The sequence below is a fragment of the Bos mutus genome, chromosome 5 (genome assembly GCF_027580195.1).
Source record: "Bos mutus isolate GX-2022 chromosome 5, NWIPB_WYAK_1.1, whole genome shotgun sequence".
Lineage (NCBI taxonomy): Eukaryota > Metazoa > Chordata > Mammalia > Artiodactyla > Bovidae > Bos > Bos mutus.
The window spans coordinates 24,947,209-24,963,477 of NC_091621.1; the positions used below are offsets into that span (position 1 = coordinate 24,947,209).

General features: G+C 39.1%; 2 protein-coding genes across 2 annotated transcripts in view; one reads left to right on the forward strand and one right to left on the reverse strand.

The window, feature by feature from the left end:
• The window catches only part of HELB (DNA helicase B), a 46,799-nt gene that overhangs the window by 11,361 nt on the left and 19,169 nt on the right, over positions 1-16,269 (forward strand). The window contains 6 exon segments of the mRNA XM_070370550.1: positions 347-488; positions 4,450-4,604; positions 11,610-11,691; positions 12,169-12,228; positions 13,748-13,976; positions 14,797-14,940. Coding sequence (XP_070226651.1) covers positions 347-488; positions 4,450-4,604; positions 11,610-11,691; positions 12,169-12,228; positions 13,748-13,976; positions 14,797-14,940 — 812 coding nt within the window.
• LOC102272228 (ubiquitin-like protein FUBI) lies at positions 2,833-3,341 on the reverse strand. Its single transcript, XM_070369959.1, is given in 2 exon segments — positions 2,833-2,979; positions 2,981-3,341. Coding segments are annotated over 2 exon segments (396 nt in total). The 5' UTR covers positions 3,274-3,341; the 3' UTR covers positions 2,833-2,876.

Consider the following 16,269-nt stretch of genomic DNA (forward strand, 5'->3'; position numbering starts at 1 on the left):
AATGACTAAATTACCTAAGACCTATTTTTGTCTTTACATGTTGGTGAAAATATATGCCCCAACACATATCTGTAAACATATGAAAAAAGTTCAATTCACATTTTACCTTACCATGTTATCACTGTTTTTATACTTTATATTGTTTAATTGGAATGCTTTTGTTGTTGAATATTTTTGAAGACTTAATGTTCTTAAGTAATTTTAAACAAAGATTTTTTTTTCTTTTTTTCTCAGAGTAAGTCTTTATAATTATAGCATTTATCAGAAGGGAGAAATAAAAATAATTTCTCAATTTTAAGATCCTAGTTACTTAAAACCTACTGTATCTGCTTTTTCTGCTTTTCAGGTGATGTTAGACAGTTACCTAGCATTGAGCCTGGTAACTTGCTGAAAGATCTTTTTGAAACTCTTAAATCAAGAAATTGTGCTATTGAACTAAAGACAAACCATAGAGCAGAATCTGAACTAATTGTGGACAATGCTACAAGGTATATTATGACTAAAATTCTGTGTTTTCTTTCTGTTGTATTGGAAATAAAGGGAAAATACAGGCTTTTGAATTAAGGTGATTCAGTGCAGTATGCTTACTATACTCTTTTAGCAAAACTTTTCTGTCTTTCAGTATATGTATATTTTTTGTCCCATAGTTAGAAAAGAAAAATTAATATTTTTCATTATTGGCCCAACATAAATTGTTGTTGACACCACCCTTATGGCAGAAAGTGAAGAGGAACTAAAAAGCCTCTTGATGAAAGTCAAAGAGGAGAGTGAAAAAGTTGGCTTAAAGCTCAACATTCAGAAAATGAAGATCATGGCATCTGTTCCCATCACTTCATGGGAAATAGATGGGGAAACAGTGGAACAGTGTCAGACTATTTTTGTGGGGTCCAAAATCACTGCAGATGGTGATTGCAGCCATGAAATTAAAAGACACTTACTCCTTGGAAGGAAAGTTATGACCAACCTAGATAGCATATTGAAAAGCAGAGACATTATTTTGCCAACAAACGTCCGTTTAGTCAAGGTTATGGTTTTTCCTGTGGTCATGTATGGATGTGAGAGTTGGACTGTGAAGAAAGCTGAGTGCTGAAGAATTGATGCTTTTGAACTGTGGTTTTGGAGAAGACTCTTGAGATTGGATTGAAAGGAGATCCAACCAGTCCATTCTGAAGGAGATCAGCCCTGGGTTTTCTTTGGAGAAGACTCTTGAGAGTCCCTTGGACTACAAGGAGATCCAACCAGTCCATTCTGAAGGAGATCAGCCCTGGGTTTTCTTTGGAAGGAATGATGCTAAAGCTGAAACTCCAGTACTTTGGCCACCTCATACGAAGAGTTGACTCTTTGGAAAAGACTCTGATGCTGGGAGGGATTGGGGGCAGGAGGAAAAGGGGAAGACAGAAAATGAGATGGCTGGATGGCATCACTGACTCAATGGACGTGAGTTTGGGTGAACTCCAGGACCTGGTGATGGACAGGGAGGCCTGGCATGCTGCGATTCATGGGGTCGCAAAGAGTCGAACACGACTGAGTGACTGAACTGAACTGAACTGAAATTGCTGTTGAAGTTTAAGAATAAATATGTTTTCTACATTTTAAAAGTATATTTGTGAAATAAAGTTGCATCAAGCTTAGACACCAGAATAAACCCAAGGGGAACAGAGAATTGGAAATGAGTTCATTAGAATTCAAGGGCCAAGTGGGGAATACATTCCCTGTAATTTTTATAAGGGGAGAACCCAAAGCATAAAAAGATGTTTTACTCCTCGATGAATCCTGGTGGTACCTGTGGCATATGACTTCAAGAGTAGGAAAGAATCCTTCTGTTCCCATAATCTTTGCATAAGCCTTTAGAGTAATCCTCTGTAATAGATATAATGGGGCTACAGAATATTAAGAAACTGTTTTATTCTGTGGACCACAATTTATCTTTGTTTCCAACTCTTACAAGTTGCTATTTTTTTTATTTTTTTTTTCTGGTTTCATTTTCCTTTTATTGGCTGTAGTGCATCCTTTATTTCTGTATCTGCATGGCATTATTTTTGGTTCTACTTTATCACTAGCCGTTGCTTAGGGAATTCTTGGGATCATGGGGCAATCAACTGAATGGCAGAGGTTTATAGTTGATTGGTGTAAAAACACAATAGGGGTCCTGAACTGTTGCTATGATCACAAATTTAGCATGAAACTTCATTTCATGCTAGAAGTCACCAAAGAAATCTTAGGTCTTCTTTGCACAACATTTTTTGTACCTCTGTCCTGCCATTGGACCTGGTATGTATCCATCTGGGGCTTAGAATCTGGAACTAGATTTTTGACTGTACTTGAGGACCAAAAATGACTTACTAATTAATGTAAAATTAAATTGAAAGGTAGATTTTGCTCAAAGAAGTACTTTTTTTTTTTTAAGAGTACTTTCTTTATGATGATTTGTTTTCTGTCAGAAGAGTTCCTATTTCTTTAATGATAGATGGAAAACTTGATAGCTTATATGGAGGTCTTTGCAGTAGCTATCTGGTTCAGATATTCAGTAGGACAGGATATTGCATTAGACTACAAGATGCTGTTTTTGTTGTCTAAACATTTTCTTGCTTGGATGTCAGCAAAAACTATCTCCCTGTCCCTGTCTACCCTGGAGGAACAGAGAGGTAGAGAAAGAATGGATAGGAATAGTGTAGATGATACAGATTCATATTGAGACAGTAAGAAAAATAATGTAGTTGATGTGTAATATTCTTCACCTGTAACTCTTCTGCCCCTACATAAAGGCAACCTCGGTTTTGGAATATTGGTAGATGATTGGTCATTTTATTTATTTATTTATTTTTTTATGACTGAGTTGAGTGGCTTTATTAGAGAAAGCCAAGATTACAGAGGACTTAGGAGTTAGCATTAGGGCCCTTCTTCTTGCCAAAGGTGGGCACAACATTGACAAAGCACCGGTTGTACTGCATACGCCTCTTGGCCCTGCCCGTCTTCTTTCTTCTCTTGCTTGGCCACCTTGGGAGTCTGACCTCTCACTTTCCCAGCACGGGCCAGAGAACCATGGACTTTACCTCCAAGCATGCGGCCGGCTACTTCCACAGTGCTCAGAGCCTCCACCCCACACTGGCCCAGAGTAGCCTCATCCTCTAGGGGCGTGCCAGCCAGGAGCAGGACTTGATCTTCTGGAGCGATGCCCTCCAACGAAGCTACATGAGCCTTGATTTGGGTGACCGTCTCCTGGCCGGTCACCTCGAGAGTGTGTAGCTCCTGGGCGCGGACAAAAAGCTGCATGTTGGTGACTAGATCGCGGACACCGCTGCCACTACTACGAAGATGGAGTCGAGAAAGAGTGATTGGTCATTTTAAAGTCTAGAAATCTTTGGAAGAATATGAAGCACATTAGATGTCTTAGAACTCAATTTTCTCTGAAACTTAGGAATTCCTTTTAGTAACTTTTTCAATATCTTTTGAGCTGTGCTCCTTTCATCATTTGTTCTTGGTCATCATCACCAAGTGATTAATGACAGATGAGTCCCAGTGATACCATGAACAGAGAAAGAAGTGTTACATGTCCTGGGTCAGAAGCAGAACAGGAAATCCATGGTGATTCTCAGCACCCCAAGTTAAACCTGGGATAGTTCAGCAGGGCCAGCCTTCTCCTCTCTCCTTCCTTCTCCCCACCATTTTGGGAAGGGTTGAAGATGACACACAGGAGGGTTAGACCTTTGATAGCTAGGCTGAGGTTGGTCTTTATGGGGAGTCAGTTTTCTAACAAATAGCCAAGGAGGGATTCTAGTGTGATCATGCCACTGGCCCTTACTATGTTTTCTGTTATGGCTTGCTAATCTTGGGGTGTACAAGAATAAAAAATGATTGAGAAGGGGATAGAAGCAAAGAGAAGATGCTGATACTTGGTTCAGTTGAGAAGATGAGCCCATAGATATGATATATAATAGAAGAAAGGAGAAAAGAAAGAGTGTAATGTATATGTATGGAAAAGCCCCAGAGAGTCTAAATTAATTTAAATAGAAAGAAATATGGAGCTCATTGGGTCCAAATTTCCATCGAGCTCTTCTGCTTTCCACCTCTGTGATCTTGGACATCCCCACTGTAGTTAACTAAGCATCATGCTGCTTTATCTATGAAATGAGGATAATACCTACCTTGTGTGGTTCTTTTGTGGTTTGGAGAAAAGTAGATCAAGTTCTCAGAATGTTGCTTGGTAAATTTTTTCTAATACTTTAAATGTGCTAGGAGTAGGGGACTGATGGATAAATGTAGCATTGTGGTCTTGGCTAAGTCTGTTTTGAAACTCATTTAGTATTTATAATGCATGTATGGGTGGCCTTTTCACCCTGTTTATAACCTATTCACAGATACTGTTATAATGACATTATCTCTGCTCGTATGTGAAGACACATTTTTGGATGCTAATGTTCTTGGTGTATTATTTTATCTTTGTTTAAGAATCTCAAGACGCCAGTTTCCAACATTTGATGCAGAGTTGAATATCTCTGATAATCTGACATTCCCTGTCTCAGTACAAGATAAATCATTTATTTTTGTCAGACTCCCAGAAGAAGATGCCAGTTCTCAGTCCTCAAAAAGTGATCATCAGTCTTGTAAGTATAAACTTTTATGTTATATAGGGTTAAATATTTCAGTTTTATAATTCAGTTATTAAATAACTACTTGTAATTTTATTTGACAGTAATATAAATATTGCTAGTAAAACATTAGGCACTGAAAATAAATTAATGTATTAATTTAATAAATTTATTAATCATCAAAAGCAGATTACTTTCAAATTTTGTAAAGAAGTAAGCTCATGCATACTAAAGGACTTAGTAAATATTTGTTGAGTAAATAAGTGGATGTAGATGATTAGATTGCTGTGCTGTGCTCAGTTGCTCAGTTATGTCTGACTCTTTGTGACCCCCATGGACTGTAGCCTGCCAGGCTTCCTCTGCCCATGGGATTCTCTAGGCAAGAATACTGGAGTGGGTTGCCATTTCCTCCTCCAGGGGATCTTCCTGACCCCAGGGCCGAAGATGATTAGTTTACAATAAAGCAAAAGCCCCAGTAATCCCAAGTTTATTCTTAGTGAATGAAGCTTTTTTTTTTTACAGCAATTGGAAACATTTGTTGTTTTGAGGACATTTGTGAAACAAAAGTAATGGCTGTCAAACTGTTGCTAAGCTGAGTTCCTAACAGTTCAGTTTCTAATAAAATGGACAAACATCACTTCTAATTAGTATTAGGGTAACAGTGTGATAGGATTGAGAAAATGCATGGGACAAGGGACTCTTCTCCCTGTGTGTATGACTCGTGTCTCATCACTCCACCATTGGTAAAATGGGGGTCACAGCGACAGCATGGAACAGTTGTGAAGGTTGAGGGAATTTGTCAGTTTTGAGGAGCTATGTAAATGTTATTTTTTTTGTAAATCAGTTCAGTCCGACTCTTTGTATCTGACTCTTGTTGACCCCATGGACTGCAGCACGCCAGGCCTCCCTGTCCATCACCAACTCCCGGAGTTTACTCAAACTCATGTCCATTGAGTCGGTGATGCCATCCAACCTTCTTATTCTCTGTCGTCCCCTTCTTCTCCTGCCCTCAATCTTTCCCAGCATCAGGGTCTTTTCAAACGAGTCAGCTCTTCACATCAGGTGGCCAATGTATTGGAGTTTCAGCTTCAACATCAGTCCTTCCAATGAACACCCAGGACTGATCTCCTTTAGAATGGACTGGTTGAGTCATGTAAATGTTATTTTTTTGTAAATAATAGATATTAAATTATTACTCCAAATGAATTTATTTAAATAGATTATACCTTTGAATCTTTATATTATAAACTTGCTTAGCAAGCTTTTAAAAATAGTGTAGTGGTTTAGTCAAAATTGAATTGGTGAAGATTTAAATGGTTATTATTGAGAATTTATTGTAGTTGCCACAGTTCTTCAAATTATGTGCTTATTACTTGGCAGCTTTCACTCGGCTTGTGACATTCATTGACATCCAACTTTATCTGTAAACCTTTCCTCCTCTGTGTGTGTCCCATCTCAGTTCCCTTGGGTTAGTGTTCATTCACACGTTACAATATTCTTTTTTTAAATGAGATCGTGTAATAATCAGATTCTATAAATGTGTTCTTGGTGGTGTTTTTTTTTAATTATAGAAATCATTTATATTCCTTAACAGAAGTCAAATGGTACAGAAGCGTTTGAAATAAAAATTAATATTTCCTTTAATCATTCCCACTCCTCTTCCCCTGAGTCAACTCCCATAAAAGTTACATCCATAGGAAGAACTTGGTGTTTATCTTTATAAAACTTAATTAGATCCATGTGTATATGCTAAGTCACTTCAGTCATGTCCGACTCTGTGCAACCCTATGGACTGTAGCCTGCCAGGCTGCCCTGTCCGTGGGATTCTCCTGGCAAGAATAGTGGAGTGGGTTGCCATGCATACACAGACCAATTTAGTTTTATATAAATTGGATTATAAGCTGTGTATTGTTTTTTGGCTTGTTTTTTATTCCACATTTTGTGAATAATTTAGATAATGTTTATCCTCACCACAGCTTAGTTCATAGTAGATATCAGTACAATTGAAGAAAATGAGACAGCTATGGTTAAGAAACTTTCTTTCTCTGCTATTCCATTTAGATCTACTTGAAATAAGTTTAGTTTTATTTCTGGCACTCATTCTTTACATTAATGAGAATGTTCTTAAAAAAAAAGTTTCAGAATGGTAGCAGAGCTTAGCTGATGCTGTTTCTCTATCTTAATTATAAACTTCAGCTGGAAAATGAGTCTCTTTAAGAGAATTGAATAAATACTCATTAGAGAGGCATATAGTACTTTTTCATGAATAATTAAGTATTATTACTTAACACTTAAGTAATAAGTATTTCTTAATAAATTACCCAGTTATTCCTATTATTGCAAGATACAAAGCCCTGAGACAGGCTTCATAGCTGGGCTGGAATTCCAATGATGTTAAAATGTGAGAAAAAATGCATATCTTAGAATCAAGGAAATACAGTGTGTATATTGATCTGGAAGATGTAGGGAGAGTGAACAAATCAAGGAGCAGAACAGCATGATCCTGTATGTGTGAAAGAAAACAGGGCTCTGGGAGACCTTTGCAAGCAGGGCTTGGCTGGAGGTAAGCTGAGTGTTGGCCATGTTTTACTGATAACCCTTTCTTCATCTGAAAAATGAAGGGCTCCATGAGCAACTAATTCAGTCTTCCTAGAGCAAGGCTTACAAGTACTGGGCTTTTTCATTCCCTTTTGATTTATCTGTGAGGGAAAGACCTAAAAGCCCCAAATATTTTTTCCCCAATTTTTATATCTTCTTTCTTGAGAAATGTTCCCTGATTTGTAACATTGCTAAGAGAGATGAGAGGAAGCCAGCTTCTCAGGCTGTGAGGAAGGACAAGTTGTAAGTGGACATTATCACTGTCAGTGATCTGAGTGCTATAAGAGGGAGGCTGGCCACCCTACCCTGCTGGAAAACTTCTTTTACTTCCAAGGGCCTCAGTTTCACTTTCGTAGCAAGGATGTAGTCAGTGGTGAGAGTTAAACTATTTAATAGCTGGCAGAGTCTGGTCACTATTGGAATAGATGCCCTTCCTGTGTCAGGGTTAACCTATTAGCTGTTGAATCATGGGGAGATCTAGGGATTCTGGAGGAGGGAACCACATGGTTGGGGTGTGAGGGAGGGCTTTGTGGTGTTTGGGGAGTAGCTGTTCTCTAGTCTAGATACTATAGAAATATCTCCCTATTTTATACAGGTCTGTATCAGCTAAATGTCAGCTCTGGGTATAATAATACATGCATTATATGCATATTGTGATGATTGAATTAAAGATCAAATCACAGATGCAAAGCATATAAGATTCTCAGACTATAACTGGTGACCACTAGTGCCACCAGAGCTTAAAACAGAAGTCATCCGTTAATAATTCGGTTACATATTTTGTCCTCTTGCTCATACTTTAAATTTAGCATTCACAAACCATCGATAAATATTCAGTGATAATACTACAAATTAGGAGCTGTCTGGGCTAGTGGTTAAGAAAGAATGTCTGGAACACTGCCTTCATTCTGTTTTCTTTTGTTCTGGCTGATGAAGCAAATAAGGTTGATGCTCCCATGGTGAACCTGTATCCCATTTGATGAGACCCCTCAGCAGGAATTCTGAATGAGTTTGCCTCAGTCAGTCTCTCCCATCAGGAAGCTTCCACAAGCCTGTTATTCGTATCCACCAGAGGGCAGACAGAATGAAAACCACAATTGTAGAAAACTAATCAAACTGATCACATGGACCACAGCCTTGTCTAACTCACTGAAACTGTGAGCCATGCCATGTGGGGCAGCCCAAGACGGACAAGGGTGGAGAGTTCTGACAAAAAGTGGTCCACTAGAGAAGGGAATGGCAAACCACTTCAGTATTCTTGCCTGGAGAACCCATTGAAGAGTATGAAAAGGCAAAAAGATAGGACACTGACAGATGAACTCCCCAGGTCAGTAGGTGCCCAATATGCTACTGGAGATCAGTGGAGAAATAACTCCAGAAAGAATGAAAGGACGGAACCAAAGCAAAAACAACACCTAGTTGTGGATGTGACTGCTGATAGAAGTAAAGTCCAGTGCTGTAAAGAGCAATATTGCATAGGACTCTGGAATGTTAGGTTCATGAATCAAAGCAAATTGGAAGTGATTAAACAGGATATGGCAAAAGTGAACATTCACATTTTAGAAATCAGCGAACTAAAATAGACTGGGATGTGAATTTAAGTCAGATGACCATTATATCTACTGCTGTGGGCAGGAATCCCTTAGAAGAAATGGAATAGCCCTCATAGTCAACCAAAGAGTCTGAAATATAGTACTTGGATGTAGTCTCAAAAATGACAGAATGATCTCTGTTCATTTCCAAGGCAAGCCATTCAATATCAAAGTAATCCAAGTCTATGCTCCAACCAGGAATTGTTCTATGAAGACCTCCTAGAACTAACACCCAAAAAAGATGTCCTTTTCATTATAGGAGAGTGGAATGCAAAAGTAGGAAGTCAAGAGATACCTGGAGTAACAGGCAAATTTGACCTTGTAGTACAAAATGAAGCAGGTCAAAGGCAAACAGAGTTTTGCCAAGAGAACACTCTGGTCATAGCAAACACCATCTTCCAACAACACAAGTGAAGATTCTACACATGGACATCACCAGATGGTCAATAGTGAAATCAGATTGGTTATATACTTTGCAGCCAAAGATGGAGAAGCTCTATACAGTCAGCAAAAACAAGACTGGGAGCTAACTGTGGCTCAGATCATGAATTCCTTATTGCCAAATTCAGACTTAAACCACTAGACGGTTCAGGTATGACCTAAATCAAATCCCTTACAATTATACAGTGGAAGTGAGAACTAGATTCAAGGGATTAGATCTGATAGAGTGCCTGAAGAACTACAGACAGAGGTTTGTGACATTGTACAGGAGGCAGTGATCAAAACCATCCCCAAGAAAAAGAAATGCCAAAAGGCAAAATGGTTGTCTGAGAGGGCCTTACAAATAGCTGAGAAAAGAAGAGAAGCCAAAGGCAAAGGAGAAAAGGAAAGATATACCCATTTGAATGCAGCATTCCAAAGAATTGCAAAGAGAGATAAGAAAGCCTTCCTCAGTGATCAGTGCAAAGAAATAGAGGAAAACAATAGAATGGGAAAGACTAGAGATCTCTTCAAGAAAATTAGAGATACCAAGGGAACATTTCATGCAAAGATGGGCACAATAAAGGACTGAAATGGTATGGACCTAACAGAAGCAGAAGATATTAACAAGAGGTGGAAAGAACACACGGAAGAACTGTACAAAAAAGATCTTCATGACCCAGATAACCATGATGGTGTGATCACTCACCTAGAGCCAGACATCCTGGAATGTGAAGTCAAGTGGGCCTTAGGAAGGGTCACTACTAACAAAGCTAGTGGAGGCAATGGAATTCCAGTTGAGCTGTTTCAAATCCTAAAACATGATGCTGTGAAAGTGCTGCACTCAATATGCCAGCAAATTTGGAAAACTCAGCAGTGGCCACAAGACTGAAAAAGGTCAGTTTTCATTCCAGTCCCAAAGAAGGACAATGCCAAAAAATGTTCAAACTACTGCACAATTGCACTCATCTCACACACTAGCAAAGCAATGCTCAAAATTCTCCAAGCTAGCTTCAACAGTATGTGAACTGTGAATTTCCAGATGTTTAAGCTGGATTTAGTAAAGGCAGAGGAACCAGAGATCAAATTGCCAACATCCACTGGATCATCAAAAAGCAAGAGAGTTCCAGAAAAACATCTACTTCTGCTTTATTGACTATGCCAAAGCTCTTGACTGTGTTCAGTTCAGTTCAGTTGCTCAGTCGTGTCCGACTCTTTGTGACCCCATGAATCGCAGCATGCCAGGGCTCCCTGTCCATCACCAACTCCCAGAGTTCACCCAGACCCATGTCCATTGAGTCAGTGATGCCATCCAACCTGACAACAAATTATGGAAGATTTTTAAAGAGATGGGAATACCAGACCACCTAACCTGCCTCCTGAGAAATCTGTATGCAGGTCAAGAAATAAAGGTTAGAAATGGACATGGAACAACAGGATGGTTCCAAATAGGAAAAGGAGTACATCAAGGCTATATATTGTCACCTTGTTTATTTAACTTATATGCAGAGTACATCATTCAAAATGTGGGCTGGATGAAGCACAAGGTAGAATCAAGATTCCCAGGAGAAATATCAATAACCTCATATATGCAGATGACACTACCCTTATGGCAGAAAGCAAAGAAGAGCTAAAGAGCCTCTTGATGAAAGTGAAAGAGGAGAGAGAGAAAGTTGGATTAAAACTCAACATTCAGAAAACTAAGATCATGGCATCTGGTCCCATCACTTCATGGCAAATAGATGGGGAAACACTGGAAACAGTGAGATTTTATTTTCTTGGGCTCCAAAATCACTGCAGATGGTGACTGCAGTCATGAAATTCAAAGATCCTTGCTCCTTGGAAGAAACGTTATGACCAACCTAGACAGCATATTAAAAAGCAGAGACTTTACTTTGCCAACAAAGGTCTGTCTAGTCAAATGTATGGTTTTTCCAGTAGTCATGTATGGATGTGAGAAGTTGGACTATAAAGAAAGCTGAGTGATGAAGAATTGATGCTTTTGAACTGTGGTGTTGGAGAAGACTCTTGAGAGTCCCTTGACTGCAAGGAGATCCAACCAGTCCATCTAAAGGAAATCAGTCCTGAATATTCATTGTAAGGACTGATGCTGAAGCTGAAACTCCAGTACTTTGGCCACCTGATGGGAAGAACTGACTCATTGGAAAAGACCCTGATGCTGGGAAAGATTGAAGGTGGGAGGAGAAGGGGACAACAGAGGATAAGATGGTTGGATTGTATTACTGACTCAATGGACATGAGTTTGAGTAAGCTCCAGGAGTTGGTGATGGACAGGGAAGCCTGATGTGCTGCAGTCCATGGGGTCACAGAGAGTCAGACTGAACTGATTGATTGAAACAATGTTATAATTCAGTGCTTTTCTGTGTTAACCTTTTTCTCGAATTATCAGATTTATATTCTGCAGTTAGTACTTTACTCAAAGAAAAGGACCTAGAAGATGTGAAAACATCACAATTTATTGCATTTAGAAGGTAAAGCCTTTACAATATTTTATTGTTTTTAAAAGTGCAGCTTTTAAATTTCATACCTTGTTAATCTAGATGCTATTGAAATGGGAGACTCTAGTAGTTCATCACTGTGAATCCTCTCTTATTTTGAGGTATTCACATGTTCATTCATTTATTGGTCACACTGCACAATTTGCGGGATATTAAATCCCTGACTAGGGATAGAACCAGGCCAATGGCAGTGAGAGTACTGAGTCCCAACCACTGGACCACCAGAGAATTCCTGAGAGAGGGCTCTTTCTACCAAATATTGTATTTGGTAACTAATAGAAAATCTGAATGGAAGAAATACTTACATTTAAATCAAAATTACTAAATACCTTTTCCTGAGGAAAGTTCTGGAAATTTTTGATAGAACCCCATATATCATAATTGTTGGTAGTAGAAATCTATGCAAAAGAGATTCCATTAAAGTGACCCTTGCATTTTCCTGTGTTGCAGGCAGGACTGTGACGTGATCAACGCCTGCTGTTGCAAGCACTACACAGGACATCTAATCAAGTGAGGACAGTGCTTCCTGAATTCATTGTACTTTCGTTTGTTTATCATTGTAGTTTATCATTGACGTTTTTCATTGTAGTTGCATATTTAAAAATCTTTTTTCTCCATTGTGAAGTCAGCTGATCTCTTCAATTAAGTATGATATAGAGCCTTAGGAATTTTTGGTAATCAGTGTAATGAGAAAAATAAGGAATAAAATTGTCCTTGTGGCTTCCTACCTCTAGCCTCTGCAGATTGAGCTTTGAGAATTTATGGCAGTTTTTCAAATTAGATATGTGTGAAATGTATTCAAGAACCTTAGCAACAGGATGCCTGCAGAGAGCACCTTAGGTGAACATCTGTCGGGGAAATAAATGAATAGAAAAGCCATGCTGTTCACACATAGGACAGGCTACATAACTTCTCTTGCATTTATCAATAGGGCTTCCCTTGTGGCTCAGCTGGTAGAGAATCCACCTGCAATGCAGGAGACCCCAGTTTGATTCCTGGGTTGGGAAGATCCCCTGGAGAAGGGAAAGGCTACCCACTCCAGTATTCTGGCCTCGAGAATTCCATGGATTGTATTAGTCCTGCTGCTGCTGCTAAGTTGCTTCAGTCGTGTCTGACTCTTTGCGACCCCATAGACGGCAGCTCACCAGGTTCCCCTGTCCCTGGGATTCTCCAGGCAAGAACAGTGGAGTGGGTTGCTATTTCCTTCTCCAGTGTGTGAAAGTGAAAAGTAAAAGTGAAGTTGCTTAGTCGTGTCCGACACGTAGCGACCCCATGGGATCACAAAGAGTTGGATACAACTGAGTGACTTTCACTTAATAATAATAATACCATTTATTAAGTGCAGAGAATCCGGAAATGTTTAAGTTACTAGAGGATCTCCTTGTCTATTGAGGAAAGACACAAAAAACCATGATAGGTACCCCCAACAAAGGGTTAAAAAGCACATGATTGGGGCCATCAAGTCCGGGTCTCAGTCTTGAGCAGGTAATTTCACCTTTCCATGTAAGTAAGAGAGCATACTTACTCAGAATCTCCCTCGTAAAGTTGTAGTAAAGGTGAAATGAAATAACATACCTAAAGCACTTACAATTTGCTGCTATTCTGATACAGTGTCATAATTATTATAATAGAAATATGTACAAATGTGTGAAACGTGAATTGGAGTAGTGATAACAGAGATTGGAGAGGAGAGGATGAATTTAAAAGGAAGAGTCAATAAGAGTTTTGGTAACTTTTGGAATGTGAAGGGAAAGTCAGACATCAGCCTTTATGCCAAAATTTCTGGCTTGGGAAAAAGTCAGCTGGGAAATGTCATTGAGTTTGAGGTGCTTCAGTGAGTGTAGGTAATCAGACCACAACTGTGGGAGCCTCCTGATTTCTTGGTGACCTTTGGAGACCAAAAGTGATGTAAAGAGTCTGTGGAAATTATTTTGAGAACTGGATCAGATCTGAGTGGGAGTCAGTGCATAAAGAAAATGAAATTAAGGTTTTCCAAACTCTCATACTGTATTCTTATTTTCTATCCCAGAAACCATCAGAATAGACTTGAATTTGGAGTTGGTGATAAAATTTGTTGTACCAAGAATGCATATCTCTCAGAGTTACTCCCTGAAAATACCTTCAACAGTCCACGAAATAATGAATTAAAAGCTAGTGGTAAAGACTTTAATGGTGGTACTCCTGGTTTTGCTAAAAATAAGCATGACTTTGAAAGTGGTACTCGACTCTGCAACGGAGAAATATTTTTTATAACAGCGGTAGGTGATAACAAAAAAATAGTACCTTTTTACCTCTGAGGGATAGATTTGGTTTTCTTTTTATTGCCTGAGGATTGATTCAGAATCTAATCATATGAGAGCTGACAGTTTGCTTCCATAATTTTTTGTTAAGAATTTTTGGCTTTGTATCCATGAGGAATCTTGATTTGTAGTTTGCCAGTGACATCTTTTCTGATTTTATGAGGCCAACTAATGCTGGCCTCATAAAATTAGTTGGGAAATGTTCCTTTCTCTTACATTTTCTGGGAGACTTTGTGAAAAAACAAATTTTTAATAAGTTTGAAGTGCTCAAGTAACAAAACCAAGGGACAAGTGACATTATATTATGTTTTACAAAGCAACATTTCCGTGGTTGCTGCTTAAATATAGAAGCTGTAGAAGTGGTCTCCTTGAATTTGCCCTCATTGTATAAACACCTTTGTAAAGTTAAAGTTTATTCTTTAAAATTTGTAAAGAAAAGTGAACTCTTTGCCAAAAATATATGCAGACTTATACAATCACTGCAAGAAGTAAAATGCATAGTCTTCAGAGTAAGAACAGCAACACAGACTGTTCTCCGAAGAGTCAAATTAAGGTTAAATTTCAATGACCAAAAACTTTCACTTATGTTTATTAAAGTATTTGGGTCTGTCTGTATTCAATTGGTGCTCAAGCGTAGATTTTAAGCTTTTTGAAATTCTTAACAATGATTCATGCTATTTTATTCATAAGGTGCTTGCATTTTATGTTCAATCCCAAATAGACCTTTGCAGAGTATGTATTAGAAAACATAAAGAGCAGTTATTTGTTTTGGTGACAGGATAAAACTGATGTAACTGTTGGAAAGAAAAGATTTTTGACCATTAATAATATGGCTGGCCTGGAAGTAACTGTGGATTTTGGGAAACTAATGCAATATTGTCACATAAAACATGCATGGGCAAGAACGATTCATACTTTTCAGGTAAGAGAGGACTTTTATAAAATGATTTAAATAGCTTGCCAAGATGGAGTACATTGCATTATTTTCTTCCTAATTTTTATTGCTTTTATTATTTTTTTAAATTAGTAAACAAAATACACAATAGCACAGAAACTACTGTACAGACACTAACGTTTTGCTCGTTCTGCTTCAGAGCTCTCTATATTTTCCAGATCTAAGACACTGTAGTTAAAGCCTCATTCTGCAGGTCGTCTTCCTCTGTCTCCCGGGAGAGGGATCAGGACCAGGAGGACTAAATTTCCCTCTTGCTCTGTCTCCAGTGTGACTTGGCATGGCACTTTTACTTCAGTTCAGTTCAGTTCAGTCGCTCAGTCGTGTCCAACTCTTTGCGACCCTGTGAATCGAGCACACTAGGCCTCCCTGTCCATCACCAACTCCTGGAGTTCACTCAAACTCATGTCCATCAAGTCGGTGATGCCATCCAGCCATCTCATCCTTTGTCGTCCCCTTTTCCTCCTGCCCCCAATCCTTCCGAGCATCAGGGTCTTTTCCAGTGAGTCAACTCTTCGCATGAGGTGGCCAAAGTATTGAAGTTTCAGCTTCAGCATCAGTCCTTCCAATGAACACCCAGGACTGATCTCCTTTAAAATGGTCTGGTTGGATCTCCTTGCAGTCCAAGGGACTCTCAAGAGTCTTCTCCAACACCACAGTTCAAAAGCATCGATTCTTTGGCGCTCAGCTTTCTTCACAGTCCAACTCTCACATCCATACATGACCACTGGAAAAACCATAGCCTTGACTAGACGGACCTTTGTTGGCAAAGTAATGTCTCTGCTTTTTAATATGCTGTCTAGGTTGGTCATAACTTGCCTTCCAAGGAGTAAGCGTCTTTTAATTTCATGGCTACAGTCACCATCTGCAGTGATTTTGGAGCCTAGAAAAACAGTCATATACTGTTTCCACTGTTTCCCCATCTATCTGCCATGAAGTGATGGGACCGGATGCCATGATCTTAGTTTTCTGAATGTTGAGCTTTAAGCCAACTTTTCACTCTCCTCTTTCACTTTCATCAAGAGGCTCTTTAGGTCTTCTTCACTTTTCTGCCATAAGGGTGGTGTCATCTGCATATCTGAGGTTATTGATATTTCTCCCGGCAATCTTGATTCCAGCTGGTGCTTCTTCCAGCCCAGCGTTTCTCATGATGTACTCTGCATAGAAGTTACATAAGCAGGGTGACAATATACAGCCTTGACGTATTCCTTTTCCTATTTGGAACCAATCTGTTGTTCCATGTCCAGTTCTAACTGTTGCTTCCTGACCTGCATATAGGTTTCTCAAGAGGCAGGTCAG